We start from the raw sequence: 25,032 nt of genomic DNA, 5'->3' as shown, positions 1-25,032 counted from the left end.
GTTTTTGGGAAATTACTGAAAATGGATGAATTAAATTAAACTGTAATATTACCCTAGGAAGAGATAATTTTTACTTATTTTGGAAAAACAAAATTTGTATATTTTCTTTATGTAATGTTAACTTCAAAAGCATCCTCTGAAATAATTATACTTAAATGGAACAATACAGAGAAGTATACAGTAGAGTCAAAATTCAATGAAGTTATGGCTAAGAAATAAGGCAGTAACTTTAAATTTCCTGGTAAAGTAAGAATTAACCTATTGATACAGGTTTCTCCTCAGGAATCTCACCGGGCTTCTACATCAATAATTCTTCTTTAAAATCACTGTTTAGAAATACATGATATAACTAGTTATACATCTCCAACAAAATATTTAAGACTATTTAATGATAACATCCTTAGAAAATAAATCATCAAATCTAACAAAATAAAAAAAAAAACTTTGAGGAAAATCTTTTCTGAGGTATCATTAGAAAAGACCACATTTAAAAATTAAAAAAACTATATTAGAAATGCAATTCTGAAACCACAACTTTGATTATTTTTAATATATAACATAAATATAAAGGAGATAAAATAACACTATGTCAATATTTAGCATAAAAAGTCTAGTTAGAAAACTTTTTGAATAATTCTTGGGTTCTTAAATGTCCTTGCTTTTTGTTCTTAGATCTTGTTTTTTTTCCTTGTGTTGTATTGGGGATTAATGTAGGATCTCATGCATACTAGGCAGGTGCTCTAACACTGAGCTACATCCTTGGCCCTATTTAATTTTTTTTTTTACTTTGAGGCAGTCTCTCACTAAGTTGCCTAGTTTGGCTTCAAACTTGAGATCCCTCAGCCTTGGCCTCCAGAGCTTGGATTACAAGTTTGTGGCACCACATTCAGATTTCTAATACAAACTTTCATTGTTTAATAATCTAATTAAAAATACATATACATATATACATAGGTATATAGGATGACATATACACATATATGGTAAGGACAGAAAGAGAGGGAGTAAAAGGGGGAATGGAAGTAAGCAGAGAGAAAGAAGAGAAGAGACTGAGACTACAGGAGTACATTTTTAAGACAAAATTATATTTTACTCTTAACATAACACTTAACATTTCTTTCAGGCAGCTCCCCCCACCCGTGATTTTTGGCTTCAAATCTGATCAAAATGCACCTAATACAAAGTTAAGATCATCACAGCACTAATATTCATGCTTTCAATGCTGTTAGAAAAGTCAGTCAAGTAAGATATTAACTTGTTCTCATATGTGACTACTGTGGGAGTATGCTTATATATTTTCTTGTTCATAGGCACCTAAAGTGCAAATTCCTGGGCTTAGCATTAAGATTTATATCCTGATGGTTTGGATGGGAACCATATACTGTAGTATGTGTCAAAAGCATACTTATAGAATTTCTGAAAGTGAGGTCATTAGACCAACACCATAGCATTACGTGTAAGCTTATGAGAAATGAGCAACACCCAGATCTACTGAATCAGAAATGCTGCGGTTGGGGCCCAGGATATTGTGTTTTAATAAACTGTAGGATTCTTCTATCACTTTGTTAGAACTCTATTTTTCCTTGAATTTTGACACTTTAGTTAGGAATTGATTATGCATTACACAGTATGAAAAAGAGAATGAAAGTTAGTGATGTTTATTAGAACTAGCATGTTCACATATTTTGAGGGTCAGGTATTGCTGTCTAATGCATATGACAATTTTTGAAGGGTATAAACAAAAAGCTGTATCTTAGTATCCTGACACTTCATTGTGAAAACATAAAAATTACATTCTCTTTGCTAGTACTGAAACTACCTGTTATATATACTTGTAATATGATTTCACTGAATATACAAGCTTTCCATTTGTTTTTGTTTTAAGCTGACATTCATTTGGAAACAAACTTGCTTGCTTCAACTGTATAAAATATATATTGAAGTGATAAATCCTCAAACTTTTTATTTTTTCTCCTCTTAGCTCTACTCTTATTTCCCTCTTATGTAATAGTGCTTTTTCTGTATCCTTAAGTAATATTTTTATGTAACATGTTCAGTTCTGTTTTAAATCTACAAAATGTACTGAATTATAAATCTTATTCTGTTTCCTCTCAACTATGTTTAAAGCTTTATCCATTTTTTTTCAATGATCTCCCCATTATCATTACCATCTTATTTTTCTCACAGACTATCCATGATGGATACTTAGCTAGATTGCCTCCAATTTTTCTCTACCACAAACAACATAGAACAAAGATTATACCTTTAAGGACATGCATATGCAGAAGGATTAATAATTCCCAATTTAAATAAATATCGGCTGATTTATAGAAGCTGGTAATACCAGCTTATAGATCCATCATTCATATGTACGACTTCCACATCCTGCTCAACACATCAGCAATGTCTTAAATTTTTATTTTTTCTGATTTTACTAGTTTGTACATCTCCCTACCTACTGGTCAGTACTTAATCTTATTTAGACTGTCTATCCATATCTTTTGCCCAACTTTTAAAAATTTAAATTGAATTTATTGGTAAATTCTAGGTAGACAGTACAGTTACATTCATTACATCTTGTACCTTTACATGACAGGTCTTGGTTCTCATTTTTTCCCCTTGTCCCCACCCTCCCTTCACCCTCTCCTCCCCTCCCCACTTTCAAACACTTTAATTCCATTTTTACATTTTCTCATATTTTTTTCCTTTTCCCTTTCCCTATCCTTCTCACTGTCCCTATACCTTTGTCTTTTGCCTAATTTTTAAAGCTTCATATTTTGTTTTTCTATTAATCTATAACAGTTCTTTATACATTATAGATATTATTCCTTTGTAAGTTTTAGATTTGCCAAAGTTCATATTAATCTTTAATTTCATGTATGAGTCTTGTAACAAATATCTTTAAATTTTATATAATCAAATCAAATCAAATTTTCACATGTTCTGTGATCTGTATGGTAGATATTCTCCAAAATTTCTTCCACTAGCTTTAAAGCTTTACATTTATTTGGGTGTTCCCATATTTCTAGAGTAAGCCTTTTTCTCCAAAATATATAATTCTAATAAAATCTTAGTATCTATCTGCTTTGAACAACTTTACCACTTGTGGTACACATTATTAGATATCACAATACACATTTCTTTCTGAGTTTACTTTTTTACTGGTTGATTTCAGTCTATATGTCTTTTTGTTCTGCTAGTATGTTTTCATTAGTATAGCTTTGTAGTCATTCTCAATATCCAATAGGTCAATTACTCCTTCTTTCCCCCACTTTGTCAAAACTGACTTAACCCCCTCATCAGTCTATGCTAATTTTAGAATGAACCCCCAAAAAATAATTTTCAAGGAGGAACATAACAAATTTAGAGGAAACAGGCATTAATAATAGGTTAGCTAATATGTAACCTTTTGCATCATAATAAAATTAGAATTTTTTTCCCATGAAGGTTTTATACATTTTTAGGTTATTTGCATTTTATTTTATTTTTTGGTATCAGGTATCAAAGTCAGGACCTTGCGCTTGAGGCAGGCATGGTGCCATTGAGCTAATTCCCCAGCCCTTAGGTTAGTTTTTGTTTGACTATTTTCTAGGTGGCTTACTATCAGTATACAGCAAGAGTCAGAAATCTGAATCCAAGCTTTTGGCCTGTCTATAAATAATGTTTTACTGAGAAACAGTTATGGTCATTTGCTGACATAATTTCTGGGGCCGCTTTCATGTTACATTATCAATATTATAGTGATGACAGAGACCATATGGCCCACAAAATATTTATGTGCTCCTCTATAAAAAGATTGTTAACCTGATTGTTTTTAATTTTCATGTAGATGACTGTGTAATATGTAGATAGTAAACTTTACTTCTTATCTTGCATACTTGGATTGTTAGAAATTTTGCAATAAAATATACTGTAATGTTTACCACAAAAGTTGGGTATACAGGCTTTCTCAAGTTTAAGAAAACTGTTGTTCACTGTTTTCTGAGTTTTTTTATACATAAATGCAAATATCAAAACCTTTTTGATATTCTCTTAAACTATCATTTTGGAAGTATGAGACCTACTGCTGTAAAGTACTTCTTACATTTTATAATGAATATACACTTTCATACTTCAATATTTGGAATGCTTATTACACTGGCAGATTTAGTAGAAAATAAAACTTAATTGTACTGCATATTTCTAACACTGTGCTTTCATTCAGCAACATATTGCATGCAAATGATGTATTAGGAATTATATGAGTCACTGTTTTTTCTTTTACACAAAACAAGCACTGTAGTTGTTTAAGAAAACAAAAATGGTATGGGACCTGGCATGGCAGTACATGCCTAAAATCTCATCTACTTGGGGGACTGAGGCAGAAGGATCAATTGAGCCCAGGAGTCTGAGGCCAGCTCAGACAGCACAGTGAGACCTCATTTAGAATGAATGAATGAGCTACCAGAAAGACACCCAAACAATAGAAATATTCAAGTGAAAATCAGTAATTTTATGTAGAAAAGAATCTTAATCTTTGAAACTCATGGTATTTTTATCCATAGGTAATTTTGTAATTTCAAAAATTATTTAACCATATGGGAAGTATATAACATTCTAAACATATGTTTAAAAAAATAGTAGCTCTGATCTGAAGACTTGAATATACACGAAGAAAATATTCCTAACTTCCAAATCTTTATCAGCTATGAAATCTACATAATTAACCCATATGTTTTTAATATCTTCTTAAAGTTCTACTTTTATATCAAGTTCACCTCTATAGTAGGCAAATTATCTCTATGTAAGTAATATATTTAGGTGCCTTCTGTGACAAATTTAAACAGAAAACTTCACAAAGGATGAAAAGAATAGAGAACCACTCAATGAAGGTACATTTTAGTTTTTGGTTTTAATTTTTTTTTTTTTTGGTATTGGGGATCAAACTCAGGTCCTTGTGCTTGTGAGGCAGGTGGCAGAAGTGCTGGGCTAAATCCCCGGACCTAGTTTTTGGTTTTAAAGACAAATAGCATAGAGTTTAAAAAAAAATTTATAAAGTATTTCAAGTTGGGTATAGTAGCACACATCTGTAATTCCAGCACTCAGGAGTTTGAGGCAGTAGGATCACAAGTTAGAGGGTAGCATGGGCTACATAGTGAGTTCAAGGCCAACCTAAACTACACAGTGAAACCCTGTCTCAAAAAAAAAAAAAAAAAAAAAAAAATTTAAAAAAAAACCAAAAACAAAGAGAAAAACAGACTAAAAAAAAAAAAAAAAAAAAAAAAAAGTATTTCAAAACACTATAGGTTTACAACCCCTCTCAAAACATTCAATATCCCAAAGCTTTGTAAACTTAAAATTTTTTTCACAATTCATTTGACATCAACCTAATTTGAACTGATATAATATTACTTAGTTTTCATTTATCTTACTTGGCTGAGTATTTCTTCAAGCAATATTAATATATTTGAGTATATATTAGTTTTCAGACTCTACCGATTTATAGATGACACACACACCATACTACCAACTGTTGTTAAGTGTGTTTGATAAGGGAGTACAGATCTGATCCCTCTAAAACTCTTTAAAAGTTTATTTCCTCCTTTATTCACCACGTTAAGCAACTCTTAATAATTCAGATACTATATGCTTTTATGATCCAAAACATATATTTAAGTACATAAAAATTACTTTCACATCAGGTTCATTTTGATAGAGTTCCTTAATAGATGTTTTAAACAAAAATTATAAATACTTCAAAAAATTAAAATGTTTAATGATTTAACGGCATCAGACAACACACTTTCACATTTACTTTATTTACACTATACCTTATTCTAAAAGACTTGAACTGGAATCTTTTTAAATTGTAACATACTGTATTAATTTAAGTGCAAAGTTATAACTTCTTTAATAATAAAATATTAAACCATAAAGAATGTATGTATTTGTAATACTCATTTAGATTCTTGTATTATTTTGGATTTCACTATCTGAAATCAAAAGGCTTTAAAATCATGCAATAAGCCACGGATGTGGGAGCACTTACTTAGGAGCAGAAGGACCCCTTGGCCACGTTCCATCTTCATTTTTCTGTTCTATCACTAACACCTGCAAATATGACATAATAAAGGGTGTTTTTCTATAACTCTGAAGTTAAAGTAGCTTTAGAAGAAAGCTAAATACACTAAGAAACTAAAGTAATTTTGTGATAAAAGACACAAAAGAGCAAGTAAAGAGGTAACCACATTTTGATTCCAACGCCAGGCAAAGGACACAAAAAGACCTCAAATAGAAGTAGTCATCAATGACAGTGAGAAGCATGGAAAATAAATAGACCCATCAGTTATATAACTTCAAGAAAGTTTAAACTAAGTAAAAAAAAAAAAAAAAGTAAGTTCCTTGAGTTTAAGGGAAATGTTTTCTATTTGTATTGGTAACTTGTAACATAGGACTGTGCAAATAAAAGATTCTCAATCAGTAGTTATACTTGTTAAACACATAATCCTTTCTTACATCTTCCAGACTAAAAGAGAAGCCTTTCTTCTAGTTTTTGCTAAGGATCACTGTTTCAGTTTTCTAATTATTGTTCCAATATAGTTTTATAAATTTTTAAAGATATATACAATAGAATTTAGTGGGTGATTTTGCAACTTCTGAGGAAGGCTTTTCTTTACTGAAACTTGTAGCAATAGCAACATTACACACACACACACACACACACACACACACACACACGAAGATTGTGGTCATTTGGAACACAAATCAGTTATTAAACAAGAGTTTTTAGCCACAGAAAATTTTAAAGTTACAATATTTAAAACTTTAGGCCATTACATTTTGGTTTCTAATGACATTTACATTTAAAATTCCATGGGCCTGGGATTTAAGCGCAGTGGTGCTGTCATCTGCCTCACAGTTCAAGGACCCGACTTTTATCGCTGGTACCAAAAATAAAACAAAACAAAACAACCAAAACACCACATTTTATAGTCTTGGATTATTATGTTATTGTCCTAGAGAATGAACCCAACACCTTGTGTGTCAGGCAAGTGCTGTACTGCTAAGCCACATCACTATCTCTTGGATTATAATGTTAAACGGCCATTAGAAAAGTTAAAATTGACTCCTTTATTCAAATATCTAATTTTCTGAATAAAATTTTACTTATACTTAAAACAGTACCTCAGATTGAAGATAATTTTAGAAATTTTTCAAAATTTAAGTTAAGACACAAAAGGGAGAGAAAGTACCAATTTGGGGAAGCAAATGCTTCAATAATATATTTTTTCTTGATTTCTAATGTGGATACTTTCAATTTTATTTTTTAAAAAGTTCAGGATAGCATTTATTTTATCATAGTCAAAAAAGAACTGCTATAAAATCTGAAAATTTAATGTATATTTTTTGAAACATTCCTATGCCAAAGATCAAAGTCATGAGGGATATTTATTCTTATCAATTTATCCTCTTATTTTCAGTCTGATAAACTACTACCTACCAACTACATCAAATTATTTAATTCTGTAACCCTCAATTTTGTTTTCTTTTGCAGTAAAAAAGGGTTGAACTGAGGGCCTCACACCTGTTAGGCAAGTACTCTAGTGCTGTGCTACACCCCCAGTCTTTTTAAATTTTATTTTGAGATAAGATATTACAAAGTTGTGCAGGCTGGCCTAAAACTTGTGATCTCTCTGCCTCAGCCTCAAAACTACAAGCTGGGAATATAGGTGTATGTACAACTTAGCCTGGCTAAGTCTCAATTTGCTAATGTATATAACAGAGAGAATAACATCCATTTCATAGGATTACTGGAAAGATTTAAATAAAAAAATCTATATAATTTCAAATTTATCTACCAGAACTACCTCAAGTTCTAGTGGACAGTAACTAAGGAGAGAAGTTGATATCTAGTGGAAAACAGAAAGAGGGAACTGGTTCCCCAGGGGTCTGTTGACTAATTCCAAGGGCCTCATTTCTGCTTCAATTAGGTGCCTTTCCTTTGAACTGCAATCATTAAAAAAACAACAACAACAAAAAACCCCAAACTAACCCCCCCAAAAAAACCCACTTTTTATTAGAGTCAAGCACAATACTTGATATACTCTAGGAATTTACTAAAAACTAATTCCTATCCATTTCTTTGAATTTTTTTTACAACTCAGTATCCATATTGATGTCAGATGTTAATAAGCGTTTAAATAAAATGGAACAAAACCAAAACTTCCATATGTTGATTGGATCATCAGGTAGTGTATTAGGTACTAAAAAAACCAAAACCAAACAAACAAAAAAAAGAAAACAAAAAACACAAAGCTTAATCAAAATAAGATCTTACAGTGAAACTATGTGTAATATACAAATAACTGAAGTATATAATGAAAAGTCTAGAGGACATATTCATAAATCACTATGGAAGTAAAGGGAATAACTTTTCTTTTAAGTAGAAAAATCAGTGGTTATTGAGAAAAAGGGGAAAGACTGAGGAGATGATGTGACATTTGGCCTGGAATCTGAAGGGTGATTACTCTGATCTAGTGTTCTACAGGATGACATGGATGGATAATTTGAAAGAAATTTTTGTTGGATGGATACAGGGATTGAGAATAAGGGTATAACAGGCAGATGAATAATATTCAAAAGCAGAGTATTATGGAATTGCACAGGGTATACAGAGAAGTGTAATGCAGTTTTCCTTGATATTGCTAGAGTATAAAGCACAAGACAAGAATAACCCAAAGATGCTGGAAGACTCCACAAGAGGGTAAACTATGTCTTGCAAGGTGAATTAAACTGTCTGGACTTTAAGAAGCAAGAGAAGGGGAAAAAAATCAGTTTTATACTTTAGAATGAATATTTTGGCACAGACAAAACTAAGTAGACACATAAGAGATTGGAGAATATGAAAGATAAGGGTTGAGAATGTTAAGAGATTAATTCAAGCAATATTTAGAAGGTAGAATCAGTTGCTGATTTTAACTAAACATCTTCATTTCTCAATTCACTCATTTCTTTGGATTATACCATAAAGACAGACCAAACTAGGATTTACTCTGTGCTAATAGGGGTAAGCAGAGTTCATTTAGCCTACTGCCCTGCTAAAAATAGTTTTAAAGTAACGTAACCATTTCCCACTTGTTTACAGTATTATACTGTCTATAACTGCTTTCATGCTACTATGATGGCAGAGTATACAGAGATTTCATGGCCTGTATACAGAGATTTCAAGATCATTTGGTCCTTCACAGGAAATTTGCAGACACACAGTATTAGCTGTTTTTTAATTGAAAATAATTTTTCTTAACAAGTAGATAATTTTCAAGCTCAATGAGGAGCTCAGAAGTTAATGTTACTGACTGCAGGGACACAAAATGACTTTAGGGAGCCAGAGAAAGTAAAATCCATTATATACTAAAGGATAGTCATTAAAAATTGTGAATGAAAAATTTTCATGTGTAATATGCATAAAACAAACATTATTACTAAACAATACCTGTCCTTGGTATAAACCAGCATCCTGAATGGTGCTGTCTGGTTTATTCAGTGGTTCAAATGTATTACTCATGTATTTGTTCCACAATCTGGTCTCCTTTTCATCTGGAATATTGAAGATTTTTCTTATTTCCTTTTCAATTGTATCTAGATTTAAGGAGGAAAGATATGTAAATATAATAAAATTTAAAAATAAACCAAGAGAGAAATGCTTATCAGAGTAAAAATTCTAAATTTAAAATAAGGATGGAATAGCAATAATAGATGAACAAATGTATAAAAACATATTAAAAACAAAAATAAAGTCTTTAACGATCAGCTGTGTTTTTTATAGAAAATAACTGTAACTGACAGATAATAACTTGGAGAATTTAAGACTTCAAAAGGTAAGAGTTCAATTACACAATGCTAAAGTATAATATATTAGGAGGAACTTTAGCTTTGGACATATTATAAAATTAATATATTTTCTATGAATATATAGGAGTTATAAATTCAAGTATGATTGAAAGATGCCACAAATGGGAAATACTGTATTTATAACATAACCAGTTTAAGAATAATTTATAGCAAACAATACATTTTGAACAGCTCAGCAGAATGTGTGGACACAATGAAAAAAATGCCTGGTCTGATGTCTATATTAATAAAAATTTCTTATATTTAAGGTAAAACTATACTTTCCTTGTTTCTAAATCAATTAACTTATGGAGTATAAGAAGTTCTTTTTTTAAAAAAACCTGAGTAGCTTAACCTGTCTAAAATTAGACACAGGATTACTTATGTATTTCAGAGTGAAGATGTAATTAAGCTCTACAGTTAAATAATACATTAAAAATTTTAAATATTACAAATAAATATTAGATAATACAATCCTATCTAATGCTGATCAATATCTCACCTATGAGACTCATGAAAATTGTAAACAAAATCCTTCATGATGGATCAAGAAATATAAAATACCTCTAAATTTTAGAATACTTAATTTGCTTTGAAAAAATCATTATTTATAAAATACCAAATAATATATGTTCTCTGAAGAAATTTAAAATGCTATATTTGCTGTACCCAAACTTAGCCTAATATTTATTCTCACATTCTGTTTAGGTACTACTTGGCAGTTAAGTTCTATAATAATCTTATAATCAATTAGATTTTGATTAAGGGATTAAATTAGTAGTATATGTGACAGTGTACTACAAAAATTAAAGCACATTCATCAGAATAGTTACATAATTACATAAAGTAAGCTGTCAGTGTTGCTTTCTATCTTGGTAGGGTTGTATTTTTGTTGTTGTTCTTTCTATTACAATATAATAAGCATACAGAAAAACATACTTCATCAATATATTGTGGTATATTCCTGAAATGGACACACCATGTTAATAGCACTCTAGATCAAGAAATATTACCTAGGAGAGGACAAGAAGAAGCCAAGGAGGGGAGCTGTTTTAGTCTTTCTACATGAATGAATACATTTTTCCTGACTGTAGAAATATATTTTGCTCATGTAAAAAGTATATAAAGTATTGATAATCTAAAGGAAATGTCGACCAAGAAATAATCCTGTTACCATTTTGATATTTCTTCTACACACATTTTCTATTAAATGTATTTATGTACATAATATGGTATGTACACAATATGGTATATACAAATATATATGGAAATTTCATTTTCACTGAAATTTCATTATATACGGAGAAGAACATTATAGGTACAAGAAACACCAATACAAAGGTGGGGATATAGCTGGCATGTTTTAGAATAGCATGGCACATAAATGAGGCTTAAGTATAAGTAAGACATGGGACATAAGGTACTTTTGCAGGATTATATCAAATTTTGTAAGCTAGGACAGTATTCTAATTTTATTCTGAGTAAAAGGGAATTTGCTGAGGAGTTAGGAGGATAGAAGTGACTGACATTACGTGTGACAAACAGAACAGATTGTGAGTGGGAGGGTCAAGGACAGGAGATAAGGCTACTGCAGCAATTTGAATTGAGGTGGCAGAAACGGAAGCAGTGTTAAATGTCAGACTGAAATAGGTCCAAAAGTAATTGCTAAGAAGATATGCTGCTAGATCATATGTAGGATAAGAAATAAAGGTATCAGCATGATAGCAAGTTTTTTGGCCTAAGCAACTGGAAGAAGTAGCACTTACTGGGATGGGGAAGAATGACAGGGTAGCAGGTTTTGAAAAGAAGGGAGGGGATTTAGCTTTATACGTGATAATTATCTTGGCATGATTGTCAGATATACAAGTGAACACATAGAATGATTGAAATTGGAATTAGGGACAGTTTTGGGCAGGGCATATCAATTTAAGAGACATCAACATTAAGAGAATAAAGCCAAGAGATCAGATAAAAAAGAAAAGACAGGAGACCCAAGGCTTGAACATGAAGACACTAATGTTTTCAGATTATCAATATGAAGAGTATCTTACAAAGAAATCTGACAAGATATAGCCAGTGAGAAACTGCTCAGAAAGCTACATGGAAAAAAAAAAAGTGTTTTTAGACAGAAAAGTATTACTGTGCTAAATTTTGCTGGCAAGTTGAGAAAATGAAATACTCCTAAATTACTACTGGATTTGGCAATGGAGAGGGCAGTATAACAAGTGTCAAGGGAGGAGCAGCACTAATGTTTTCGGCTCAAGGGAGAATGGGAACAGACTGGAAAACAAGATCAGAAAACTGAGATTGGCAAGTGCAATTGTAGATGACAGTCTAGGACACAACTGGGAAGCGGTGGCTAAAGTTTAGCGCAGGTCAAGATCACTGAAGTTGAGAATGTCAAGGGACTGAAAGCATTTATTTTCCACATATTAATTTAAACCCATTTAGCCAGTTAACAAAAAGCAGATATAGAAAATGTTAATAAGATGATAAAAATAAAACTATGAAAATATTTCTAGTAGGGTGAGCAAAATGTCAATCACTTTTATTAATAAAATTTATGAACAAAAAATTTTCAAGAAGTTTTAGAACAAAAACTGGTTAGCTTTAAAGGAACATTAAACAATTTTATTTGTCGTATTGGAACATGGGCAATGTCAAAATATGTCAATTTAGGGAGTAAAATATTCAAAGATAATTAATTACCTTTGCTCTGATATGGTATATTATTTAGATCTTGCCTAAGGCTACTATAATTTTTACTACAAGGTAGTGCAGTACTAGGTAAAAAGCTAACATTCTATTAATTTAGTAAAAACAGAGTCAGGAATTTATGTTTTCTAATTCTGTTCATATAATAATTTATATAGTTATATTTTATGGGCATGTTTTTTGATCATTTTAAATCAAGGTTTCTAAAATAATTACAAAGAGAAACATCCATCTTTCGTTTATCATCCAAAGTGTTTCAAAACTTACAGAAAAACAACATTAATCCAATTAGTAACTGCAAAATTAATAGTACTTAAGCATGCATGAACTGTGTAAAGGAGCAGTTAAGAGATAAGATTGTGGAATGGAAGAGTCTTAGATATGGAATTAAAATGTTAGCTCTACTATCAGTATCCAGGTGATCTGAGGGATAGGTTATAAATCTAACATTCATTGTCTGTGAAGATACAGGGTTACTGAGGTTCAAATAACAGCATTTCTATAAAGCACTTAAGACATATTAAACGTTCAATAACCATTTAGTTGTTTGATAACTGTAACCAGGCAGCTTCTTTGACCTGGTTCATTTTAATTTTTGCAAAATCTTTTGCTTAAAAAGTAAATTTCCTCTCAGATAAAAAACGTACAGCAAGAATAACTCAAAAGACATATATAACAACTGATATCTTGTATTGCTATTTTCTGTTAAATTCTCTTTATTCCTTAAAACTGTTTAATCAGTCATCATGTAACAACTCAGTTTGAAAAACACTGACGTAACAGTAAAAATCTGTAAAAAATTCAGTTCAGATATAATTTTAAGGTATATATTAAACGTATGTAGCATTTAAAGTGTTGGAATATTTAAAAATATATTGAATAGGGCCAGGGATTGCACTTGCCTTGCAAGTGCAAGGTCCAGAGTTTGATCCCTGGTACAACAAAACAAAACAAAACAACCCAAATTTTTGAAGCAGATTCTTTATAAATAACATCACTCCTCAACAGATTCCTACTTAAGATGAAAACTCTAGTATACCTGCTTTAAATTTAGAAATTAAGTCAGTTGCTGATTTTCATCGAAAGAGTTTCAATGGTCTCATATACATACATATATATTATATGTAACTTTCATATGAAAATGAAGTAAAGAGAAAAGAAAATATAAAAACAAAAGTAACTAGGAAACATCAACTATTTTATAAGGTTGCTTTTCACTTGTATTCCAATTGTCTGCAAATCTCAGATCAGTCTTTGAATTAATTTTAATAAACCAATCTTGTTAAACTTGAAGATTCTCACTACACATATTAATACAATTTTCATATACTGAAAACTTCCAGCTTTTAGTATATAATAGTTTTATTTTCTCACATATTAAAAATCTGAAAATCCTATACAAAGGAGTTTATCCATAATAATAATTATAATGAAGTAACAATTGTATACAGAAATCTTAACTCTTTAAACATTAAGACACTGTATGAGTTTACTGAAATTGAACCTTGCACTTATACATGTTCTAGCAAAATAAAGATGGAGGAATAAAAAATTAATAACGTAATATTTGGAGAAAATATTAGGATTAATCAAGCATGAGGTTTTTCAAAGATGGCAGGGTTTCATAAAAATACAGAATAAAAGAATTTTTCTGCTCTGAAATGGATGTTATAAAAGTCAAATGTAGTTAAGAAATTCAGATATATTTTCATTTACATTTAATCACAGTGTTAATGACTGGTTCAAATAATAATCTTATACAATACCATAATTCATAAATTTACTAATATTTTTTCCATGTTGAATTCTGCATATCATGTGTCCTTCTATATTATTCATATGCATTTTCTAAGATTAATCTTGTTTTATAAAAATTTAATTTGAAATCAAATAATTACCTTATATATTGTTTATTTTGTGTTTAAACAAAAGGGCTATATTTTTAAACATAATTTTAAAAACTTTTTAACAATTCTTAATTTTAGCTGACAACATGGCTTTCAAAAGGAATAAAAACACATACAAAGTCATGGACAGTTAGGTTCACTGATACTTGGGACTATGATTCTCTAGCATTAACAAAAAAAGAAAAGAAAACCCAACGTGGTTATAATGATGCTAATTTGCTGCCTTAGCTACTTAACTGTATTTAAGTATGAAACAGTAAAATCACAGAAAAAAAGAAAATAATCAATTGCCATTTTCCCTGCTACCTACTAGGTTTTACTTAATTTCTATTTAAAAGTTTATATTTTGTTATAAACATGACATTTTTCAAATGCTGTACTAAATTCAATGACTATTTGATTTTTAAAAAAGCAAAACGTTAAACTTATTTGATAAATGCAAAAGAATGAGAAACAATAATTCAATTGTAAAGTAAGACATCAAGGTTAAGAATCTAATGTTTATGATAAAGTTTTTAGCCCAGGAGTATAACAAAATAATGGTTAAAAAAAGACAAGATTTTGCATTACCTATTGTGTCAGCTTTGCTAAACCTTCGAGTTACAACATTGTTCATGTTTCCATTTTCACAGAGCTTCAATTCTGTGAGATATACTTCTACTTTGCAGTGTTTTACAAACATACCCTGTTCAACCACCTAAAAAGTAAAATAAGACAAATTAGTGTATTTCTTTTTCATAGCAATATATTTTTCTAAATGGGCTAAAAATAACTGCAGATCTCCAATGAAAGACAATTAACTACTAAAACCTGTCAATATAATAGAATAATGGAAAGTTGAAAATTTTAAACTAAGAAACATTTATGGAAATTTTAGAATTTAGCAGACTATGAATAATAATGATTTAAAACATTAACTGACAATTTGGAAAGGATTTTGCTGATCTAAAGAACACTATAAATAATGAATACAATCAATCTTTATGATTAAAAAATTTACCTACAATTATATTAAATTTTTCTCTAGATATATGTATAATTTATATACAAATACATCTGACTAAAGATACATATGTAGCTTTTAACAGTAATCTCAAACAAAAATATCTTAAAAATTTTCATACAATTTAATATAATGGCTGTATTATCACTCTATGTTAAAATAAATCTTTTAAAATGGTAAATCCAAATTAGTGCTGCCAAAATGTTCAGCTATAGCTCTGTAACTGATATGTTAGTTTCAGTCTAAAATGACTTTGCTTGACCTTTACATGCATACTTAGTAATTCTAAGAAACAAATGAAAAATAAAAGCTGTTAAACATGCAAGCAATCATGTATGAAAAGAAAATATTTATATATTAGGGTCACCTTTCAAATAAGTATATTTCCTTTTGATCTTCTAAAGGTTAACTGTAGGATTTCAGTCATGAATACTGTTTCTGAAAATAGTAATCAGCCTGATATGTGATACATTAGACAAATATGGTGAAAGGGAGGCTCCAAATGACTTAGATGTACTCACAAGCTTACATCAACACTGGTTTTAAAAACTCATCTTTCTCTTTCAGAGAAAATTGTTTCAACTCAAAAATTAAGTTTTTAATTTGGCATTTACTGCCTGAATCTTTACACTTTTTCATATATATTTTCTTAATGTTTTGCTACAAATTTCTAAAACAATTAACAGCCTGCTTGTACCTTTCCTTTTAACAAACTTGATTTACCTAGTTATAAAATGAATAAATAACAAGATTTGTTTTAAACTTCTTGTGCTGATTTACTTTGAGGTTAAGAAAGTAACAACACATTTAAATTTGTAAGATTTGTGGTAGTTATACTGAAGTAGAAAAATCAAATCTTATCCATCAGAAATTTGATCACTGAGACTCAATATCTGAGTATAATCCTAAAATAACTTACATTAAATACATAGAAATAATTGGTAGGTTGCTAAAACTGAGGTAAACTGTAGGCCTCATTTATACACCAGGAGATAAAGGCAAGTGGAACAGACAACAACAGAGCCGGAAAAGAAATGAATAGGATAAATAAATACAAAATAAGAAAATCCTCATTATGATTTATATTGAAAAATATATTTTCTAAATAAGCATCATAAAAAAATGAGAATCAACTTTCAAAATACTAATAGATATTTTCCTGGAGAGAACCTGATAACTGAATTGTCATAAAGTTATTATAAGATCAAAGAAAGCAAAACATCCAGAGTATTTCAAAATTCACGCAAGTGGATTTCAGAATATTTTTCTTCTCTCCAATACCACCTTACATTACTAAGAGCATTATCAGTATGACTCAGAGTACTATGAACATAATTATACCTTAATACTTTCAAAAGCAGTATAACAAGCTGTTCCTTTTAAAAAAATGAGTTTGTTTTCAAACTATTTTTAAAGACCATATTAGTATATTTACAAATCAATATTATGATCATGTTGATTATATATTTACATATAGCCTACCTTCATTAAAAATATTTGCATTGAAAATAACCACTGAAATTGATGTGTATGAGAACTGTAACAGGAAGAAACAAGCTTATAAAAATCAAGGTATGGTGTTATATTTACTTGATTACTATAATCATCAAAATATATGTTTGAAATAAGACAGGGATATTTAGAAATTCTTACTTGGCATACTTAGAGGTAACAGCTATACTGTCAAATTGAATTACAATGATGTTATAATGCCAGAAATAAGGAAAGAGTAGCATGTAGAATTAGGTTCTTTGCTCACATTTAAGACTTATGAATATACAAATATATTTTCGTTACATCATGGTCACAATGAACGCAAAAGCTATTTACTAAGTTTGTGAGAGAATTAAATACAATTTCTATTTGTTCATTTTCACTGTGAATAGTAGAGACATTTTGTACAAGCTACAAAATATATTTAAACCTAATGTAGTCTACTGCTTATATCTCCATGTGTAAATTTTACAGAGTTTTTACTTCATTCCAACATCCTCCTATTTCAAATATGGAAAAAGAAATAAGTAATTTCTTTTTTTTTTTCCTCATTGAGTTTATTGGTACATTTTAGGTATACAGTACAGTTACATTCATCACTGGGATCTTGTACCTTTATATGACAGGTCTTGGTTCTCATTTTTCCCCATATCCCTGCCCTCCCTTCACCCCCTCCTCCCTTCCCTATTTACGAATACTTTATTTCCATTTTTTCATTTTCTCATTTTTTTTCTTTTCCCATATTCCCTTTCCCCCACCCTTTCCACTTCCCCCACATCTTTAGATCTTTTCTTCCTATTTCACATTGTCAATTATCTCATTAGGATCTTTTTTTCAATTATAGTTTTTCATACCAGAGAAACTATTCGGTATTTATATGTGTGACTTATTTATCTCACTTAAGAGTATAACCTCAATATGCATCCATTTTCCTATGAGTGAATCTAATTTTGCATTCTTTATGGCTGAGTAGTATTCCATTTTATAATTATTTCCATTTTCATTTTCTCATTTTTTTTCTTTTCCCATATTCCCTTTCCCCCACCCTTTCCACTTCCCCCACATCTTTAGATCTTTTCTTCCTATTTCACATTGTCAATTATCTCATTAGGATCTTTTTTTCAATTATAGTTTTTCATACCAGAGAAACTATTCGGTATTTATATGTGTGACTTATTTATCTCACTTAAGAGTATAACCTCAATATGCATCCATTTTCCTATGAGTGAATCTAATTTTGCATTCTTTATGGCTGAGTAGTATTCCATTTTATAGAAAAACCACATCTTCTTTATCCAGTCTCCAACTGATGGACAAATGGGCTGTTTCCAAGTTTTAGCTATTACAAACTGTGCTGCTATGAACATGGGTGTGTATATGTCACTGTGGTATAACTCTTTTAATTCTTTTGGGAAGAAACCCAGCAGAGGGATAGCTGGGTCAAATGGAACCTCTAATCCTAGTTCTTTGAAGTATCTCCATATTGATTTCCATAGTGATTGCACCAATCTGTACTCCCACCAACAATGGAGAAGGGTTCCTTTCTCCCCACAACCCCACCAACATTTGTTATTGATTTCTTTTTTGGGGGGTGGGTTCCAGGGATCGAACTCGGGCCCCTGAGCTTGCAAGGCAGGCCCCGGAACCACTGCACTAAATCCGTGGCCCTGTTATTGATTTCTTGATATAAGGCATTCTTTCTGGGGTGAGGTGGAATCTCAGTGTTGTTCATCTGTACCTCTCAAATGACCAATGATGTGGAACATTTTTTCATATATTTACTTGATGTTTTTACTTCTTTGTCTGAGAAATGTCTGTTCATTTCAGATGCCCATTTTTGAATCAGGTCTTTATATTTGGGGGGATGATTGTTTTTAGTTCTTTATATATTTTAGATAATAGTCCTCCTTCTGAGGAGCAGCTGGTAAAATTTTTTTCCCCCATTGTAGGTTGTCTCTTAGAGAAACAAGTAATTTCTAAAGAAATATGGTACTTTACAATATTATAAAAAAGCCAGGCATGATGCGCACACCTGTAATCCCAGCACTTGAGAGGCTAAGGCCAGTGGATTGCCAGGAGTTTGAGACCAGTGAGTTCAAGGCCAACATGAACTACATCGCAAGACCCTGTCTCAAAAAACAACAAAAAATAAAAAACAATATTACAAACAAAACACTAGGACTAATGACAGTATTTTTCAGGAGTCAGCCACATTCATTTTTATAGCACTTACTGAGCACTTACACCTAGCAAAGCTAAGTTAGACTTAATTCTTGGAGTGAGGGTGAGTATATCTAATGAGAAAGACAGACAAAGAGATAACTATTATATAGGTTTGAAATTTCAAAAATACATATTAATGATGAAACCAGAATTAAATAAGCAAGCTTAGCAAGGTACCTGACAGGTTAATATAGAAAAACTAGTTATTTTTTGGCAACAGATGAAGGTAAATTTTAAAATAATATCAACAGCAGATAAAAATACTTAGGAATAAACATTATTAAGAAATGTGTTTTAATATACTGAAAAATACAAAACATTACTGAGCAAAATTAAAGAAGACCTAATGTATTAATAGTTCTAGATTGGTCACCAAATTTTTTGTAAAGGGACAGACAGCAAATGTTTCCAGCTTTATGGGCTATCTACTCTCTTTAAAACTACCTAACTGCTACTTTTGTAAGGCAGGTTTGTATTTTATTTTACTTATATTGATTTTATACTATTTCTTCATTACTTAATTTCTAATTTTTAACTTCTTAAAACCACTATCTTCTTTTCTACATGTTTGTACTTAAGCTAACAATTATTTACCCATTTTTTTAAGTTGTATTTTCATTATCATTCATTTTAAAATGTCTAATTTTATTTCTTCTTAGACTAAGGATTATTTAAAAGTATACTGTTCCATTTTCTAGATAGCTGAGGGGTAATCAAGTTATCTTTTTGCTACTGATTTCTAGCATACTCTCAATGGGGACAGAAAATGCACTAATTTCTACTATTTGCAACTTATTGAGATTTGTTTGATGATCCAGCATGTCGCTATTAATATCACTGAGAGGACAATCTTGCCAATGCACACCTTAAATTCATTACAAAGCCTTCTGTCTGAATCCTACCATAAGATACTACATTTGATTTTTCAGAGGTGATTTCATAGTCATATTCTGGGCACCAACTTTAGATCATGCTCTCCTCAGGATGTTTTGAGTTTGATTTTTTGCTCCAAAACACTTCATAGTTTTAGCATCATTTGTAATCTATCTGGAGGGAAAGGGAATCATTAACACTAATAAATCATGGCTCTGTTTTACTTAACAATCCTCTCTTTTCATCTTTCTTTTTACATCTGACAATGAGCAGTACAAGAAACAACTAGACACAACTTCCAACACTTTGACACTAATTTCATCAGATACAGTTTCTAGTTCAGTTTACTCAGGTCACATGTTGCCACATTACATTAAAAAGAAAATCATTTCTGTTCCATTTCCAGGAAAATTTTCCCCCACTTTTCCTTTAAGTCTTCAATGGCAGCATCTTCAAAGCTTCAAATCTTACTAACAGTTTGTTCAAAACCCTTTAGTCTCTTATTAATACTCATCTTACATCTACTCAATGTCCAGTTCCAAAACCACATTTATGTTTTGCTATGTTAGTACCATACTTCCAGGTACGATAATCAGTATCAGTTACCTACTGATACATAATAAATTATCCCAAGATTTAGCAGTTTAAAGCAGCAAACATTATATCATATTGTTTCTTAGGTTTGAGACTCTCAGGGTAGTTTACTGGGTTTATCTGACTTGGGTCTCATGAGGTTGCTGTCAACCAGATGGTTGGGTCTTCTCTCATCTGAAAACTCAAATAGTATTGGAGGTTCCAGCTAAAAACACATAAATGGCTAGTGGTATGCATCTCTGTTCCCTTTTAGATAGGCTAAAGATTTCCGTTACCATATGTGCCTCTCCATAGGTTGCTTGAGTGTCTTTTACCTGAGCAGCTGAAATGCCCACAGTGGGAACCCTAGAATGTGTGCCTATCCAACATGTAAGGTGTAGCATCTTTTATAACCTAATATTGAAAGTGACATACCAAGAGTTCTGCTACATGCTATTAGCCATATAAACCAACTCTGGCACAACATGAAAGGGAACCAACCCAAGGAAGTGGATATGAGCAGTCAGGGATTACTACAGGCCACAGTGAAGGCTATTGCTTACATGCTAATATGTGTATTGCTATGTACTTTAATTTTCTAAACATTTTCAACATTATAAGAAATTAACACAGCGCTTAAGTACTTGGATTTAGGTTCCAATGTATTTCTTGATTATATCCCCATTTTTTAGATAGCTTCTTAAAATGAGTGCCTCACAGCATAAATGAAACATTTAGAAAATGAAGCCTGAAAAGATGTTTAACTTTGTTTCCATGTTAATGGTAAGGATACTGACAATCTCAGACTTTAATGTAATAAGACTAGCAAAATTTAAAGCTGGACTTCAGACTCTTTAAGGTTAGTTCATTTACTACTATGAGTTCCACTTGCATCAAATACATGGAACTTAGTAAAACTGCAAATTCCCAGACTTAACTGATTTTAGAGGAAGACACATCTTTAACAAGGGACTCCAGAGGTTGGGGTGTAGCTAATTGGTAGAGCATTTGCGTAGTGTGTGAGGCCCTAGGTTTGATCCCTGCCACGACAAAAAAGAAAGGACTTCAGGTACTTTTAAATACATATTAAAGTTTCAAAACTATTTTATAGGTTAGGTAAATTTCATTTACCTTATTGAGAAATAAATCTATAGCCTCCTCATAGAATTATCAAACTTTTTATCTATGCAAACTTTTTATGATTTTTTTCACTTTGTTTATCAGATACAAGTTTCAAGAAATCTCTGTAAGACCTCTTTCAAAGGGTAATTAATGCATTTGGTTGAGCTGGAACCATACTGAAAGCTTGCAGTGTATTAAATTTCATTTACCTTATTGAGAAATAAATCTATAGCCTCCTCATAGAATTATCAAACTTTTTATCTATGCAAACTTTTTATGATTTTTTTCACTTTGTTTATCAGATACAAGTTTCAAGAAATCTCTGTAAGACCTCTTTCAAAGGGTAATTAATGCATTTGGTTGAGCTGGAACCATACTGAAAGCTTGCAGTGTATATATATATATATATATATATAAAAAAATTAAAGTAATACAATTTAATATATTTGAAGATCTCCTGGACCCAGATTTTCCTTTATTATGGGAATGAATTTCTTTTAGAATAGTTACACAGCAACTTATCAAAACAATTCCTCAGGATTGATAAAGCAACTATGCCATTTACTTATATTTACATAAATTACCAAATATTTGCCTTGAGTATGTTATTCTAATTTAGGGACACTGTCATTTTTGTAATTCACTCTTTAGTTCCACAAAATGAAGAAAATCATTTTTAATATTTCTAGATTATAACTTTTAAAATTTTAAAATAGAGGTATGAAAAAGTCTACATTCTCAAATCTAAGAAGTTTCATGTTGAAAATATATTTCTCCAACTTTTAATTTCTTACTTTTTAATTCTTTTATCAAAAAATCAGCGTAGCATAGAAAATAGTCAGGATGTCTGAGTTTGTACCTTGATGTGACTTTCTATTGAGTGTGTCTAAATTTTTGTCCTCATTTCCTTATACATAAAATGAGGATAATAATACGGCATAGTATTTTCTTAGGATTAGTAATAATATGCAAGGCTTTTAGAATAGTGACTAGCATGAAACAAATCTACTGTATGTTAACTGTTGTTATTATAAGGTATATTGTAACATTTTGCTAGCATTTTTTCAAGGTAAGTGCCAAGTTTTTATAGTTCTTTGACTTAACATCGAAATTTGAACTATTCAAGAAACCTAATATTTATATCCAGTCATTCTCAAACATACCTTTCGAGCTATTGGCTCTTGACCTTCCATCAATGTGTACCAGCTGACAAGTTTATTCCAGCCCTCAGTTGGCAATAATATGTAATCCAATTCATCAATAAGATGCTCCTTAAGTGACTGGGCATCACCATCTACAATAGGAAAAATAAATTCAATATAAAAGAAACTGCAGTACTTATCTCTACACACTTCGGTTATACACAATACAATACACTTGTGAAAATAATTAAGTATTCAAACTAATTCATTCTAAAAAAAAAAGAATGTCTCCCACACATTACAAAATAACTTATTTGAAAGTCTTCAATGTAACCATTAGTCAACAAAGAGTTTTACAAAAATATGTATTAGCAATACATGATTATATTCATCTTGGGGAACTGCTACATATACATATTACATCTTAATCATTTTTACTTCCCCTTTGCACCCTGTTCTCTCTTCTCTCTTCACCCTTAGACCCCCTTTCCATTTCCACAAAGTCTACCCTCTTTTGTATCATTTACATTTTATTTTGCTTTTTAAATTATTTATATTTTGGATTCCTCATATAAATCATATAATATATAATCTGTGTCTGGTTTATTTCACTTAGCACTATGGTTTCAAGATGTATCCATCTTCCTACAAATGACTCAAATTTATTTCTTTATAGCTGCATACTACTCCACTGTATAAATACACAGCACATTTTATTTAACTTTTCATCTTTTGATGAACATATAGGCCACTTACAAAATTTGGCTATTATGAACTGTGCTGCCATAAATATGGAGATAGGAGATATATGTGTGTGTGTGTGTGTGTGTGTGTGTGTGTGTGTGTGTGTATATATATATATATATATCATATGTATACATATATAAATATATTATGTATTTATATTGTATAATACTTATATACATGTATATGAAAAATGTCTTTTAATTTTTTTTGGAGATACTCAGAAGAGGTACAGCTAGGTCAAATGCAAATTCTATTTTTGATTTTAAAATTTCTTTTTCTCAGGTTCTTAAAAAATCTGAAGATGTAACTGTTGACCAAGATACCTTACAGGAGAGTGTCTGCCAAATATTTTGAGTGTCAGAGATCCCTCACATGGGGAACAGTGGTTACTGAACCCAGAAATGTTTCATTTCCCATGTCAATTAAGACCAACTCAAGAAATTTCCATTTGGTTAGGTATAGCTCAATAAAGTATCTCTTTATTTAAATGACCAGACAATAACTAAGTCCCAGATTAGGATTGTGATATAACTGTGACTTGACAAATTATTTCTTGATCTCTGGCCTACCTTGCACAGTATTTTTCAGTTTAACTAGAGATCTGAAAGTAAATCATAGAATTAAAATCACATCTGAGTGCTTATCATCATTTTCCAGATCATGGGCTTTCTGGAATACTAAGATTGTTCATAAGTTGCACTGCTTTCTGTTACTATAGACAAATCAGTATTTGTTTTTTTAGAATCACATATAAAAACTGTATGTCAGCTGGGCATGGTGGTGCATGACTTTAATCCCAGCACTTGGGAGGCTGAGACAGGAGGATTGCTGTGAGTTCAACACCAGCCTGGGCTACATAGTGAGTTCCAGGTCAGTCTCAACTACATAGGAGACCCTTTCCCAAAAAAAAAAAAAAAAAAAAAAAAAAGAGAAAACAAACAAAAAAAGTGTATGCTATTTTTTTTCTTCATTCATGGTGTATAAGTGTATAATTATTCTGAAATTCATTCATGTTTTTACTTATCAACAGTTCACATTTGGTCTGGGGATTTTGCTCAGTGGCACAGTGCCTGCCTTGCAAGTGCAAGGTCCTGAGTTCAATCCCTGGTACCCTCCCTGCCCAAAAGTTCACATTTAATTAATGAGTAAGATTTTATAGATAGACATACTTCACTTGTTTATTCAGGTATTGATGGGCATTTGGGTACTTCATAATTTTTCACATTAGAAATAACATTGTATGAACATTCGTTTACCATTTTTCACATGGAAAAATTCTTTAATTTCTCTTGGGTAAATAACTAGGAAGTGATAACTGGGCATTGTGGTAAATGGTGCTCTACCACTGAGACATATCCACACT

The 25,032-nt window shown here is 30.9% G+C and overlaps 1 protein-coding gene across 4 annotated transcripts in view; it reads right to left on the bottom strand.

Annotated features, from left to right (window-relative positions):
• Usp15 (ubiquitin specific peptidase 15) overlaps positions 1-25,032 on the bottom strand; it is a 123,513-nt gene that overhangs the window by 65,651 nt on the left and 32,830 nt on the right. For all 4 annotated transcript variants that reach the window (XR_004517281.1, XM_010644540.3, XM_010644542.3 and 1 more), the window contains exons 3-6: positions 22,944-23,074; positions 15,063-15,189; positions 9,473-9,618; positions 6,029-6,090 (exon numbers count right to left, since the gene is read on the bottom strand). Coding sequence is in view for 3 of the 4 variants with exons in the window: in XM_010644540.3 (XP_010642842.1) it covers positions 6,029-6,090; positions 9,473-9,618; positions 15,063-15,189; positions 22,944-23,074 (466 nt within the window). In the remaining variant the exon portion in view is untranslated. The remainder of the gene's footprint in view (positions 1-6,028; positions 6,091-9,472; positions 9,619-15,062; positions 15,190-22,943; positions 23,075-25,032) is intronic.

Source organism: Fukomys damarensis, unplaced genomic scaffold (assembly GCF_012274545.1).
Source record: "Fukomys damarensis isolate Sample0158 unplaced genomic scaffold, DMR_v1.0_HiC HiC_scaffold_15, whole genome shotgun sequence".
Lineage (NCBI taxonomy): Eukaryota > Metazoa > Chordata > Mammalia > Rodentia > Bathyergidae > Fukomys > Fukomys damarensis.
Note: the sequence above shows the minus strand (reverse complement) of the source record. Positions and strands in the feature narration are given on the sequence as shown.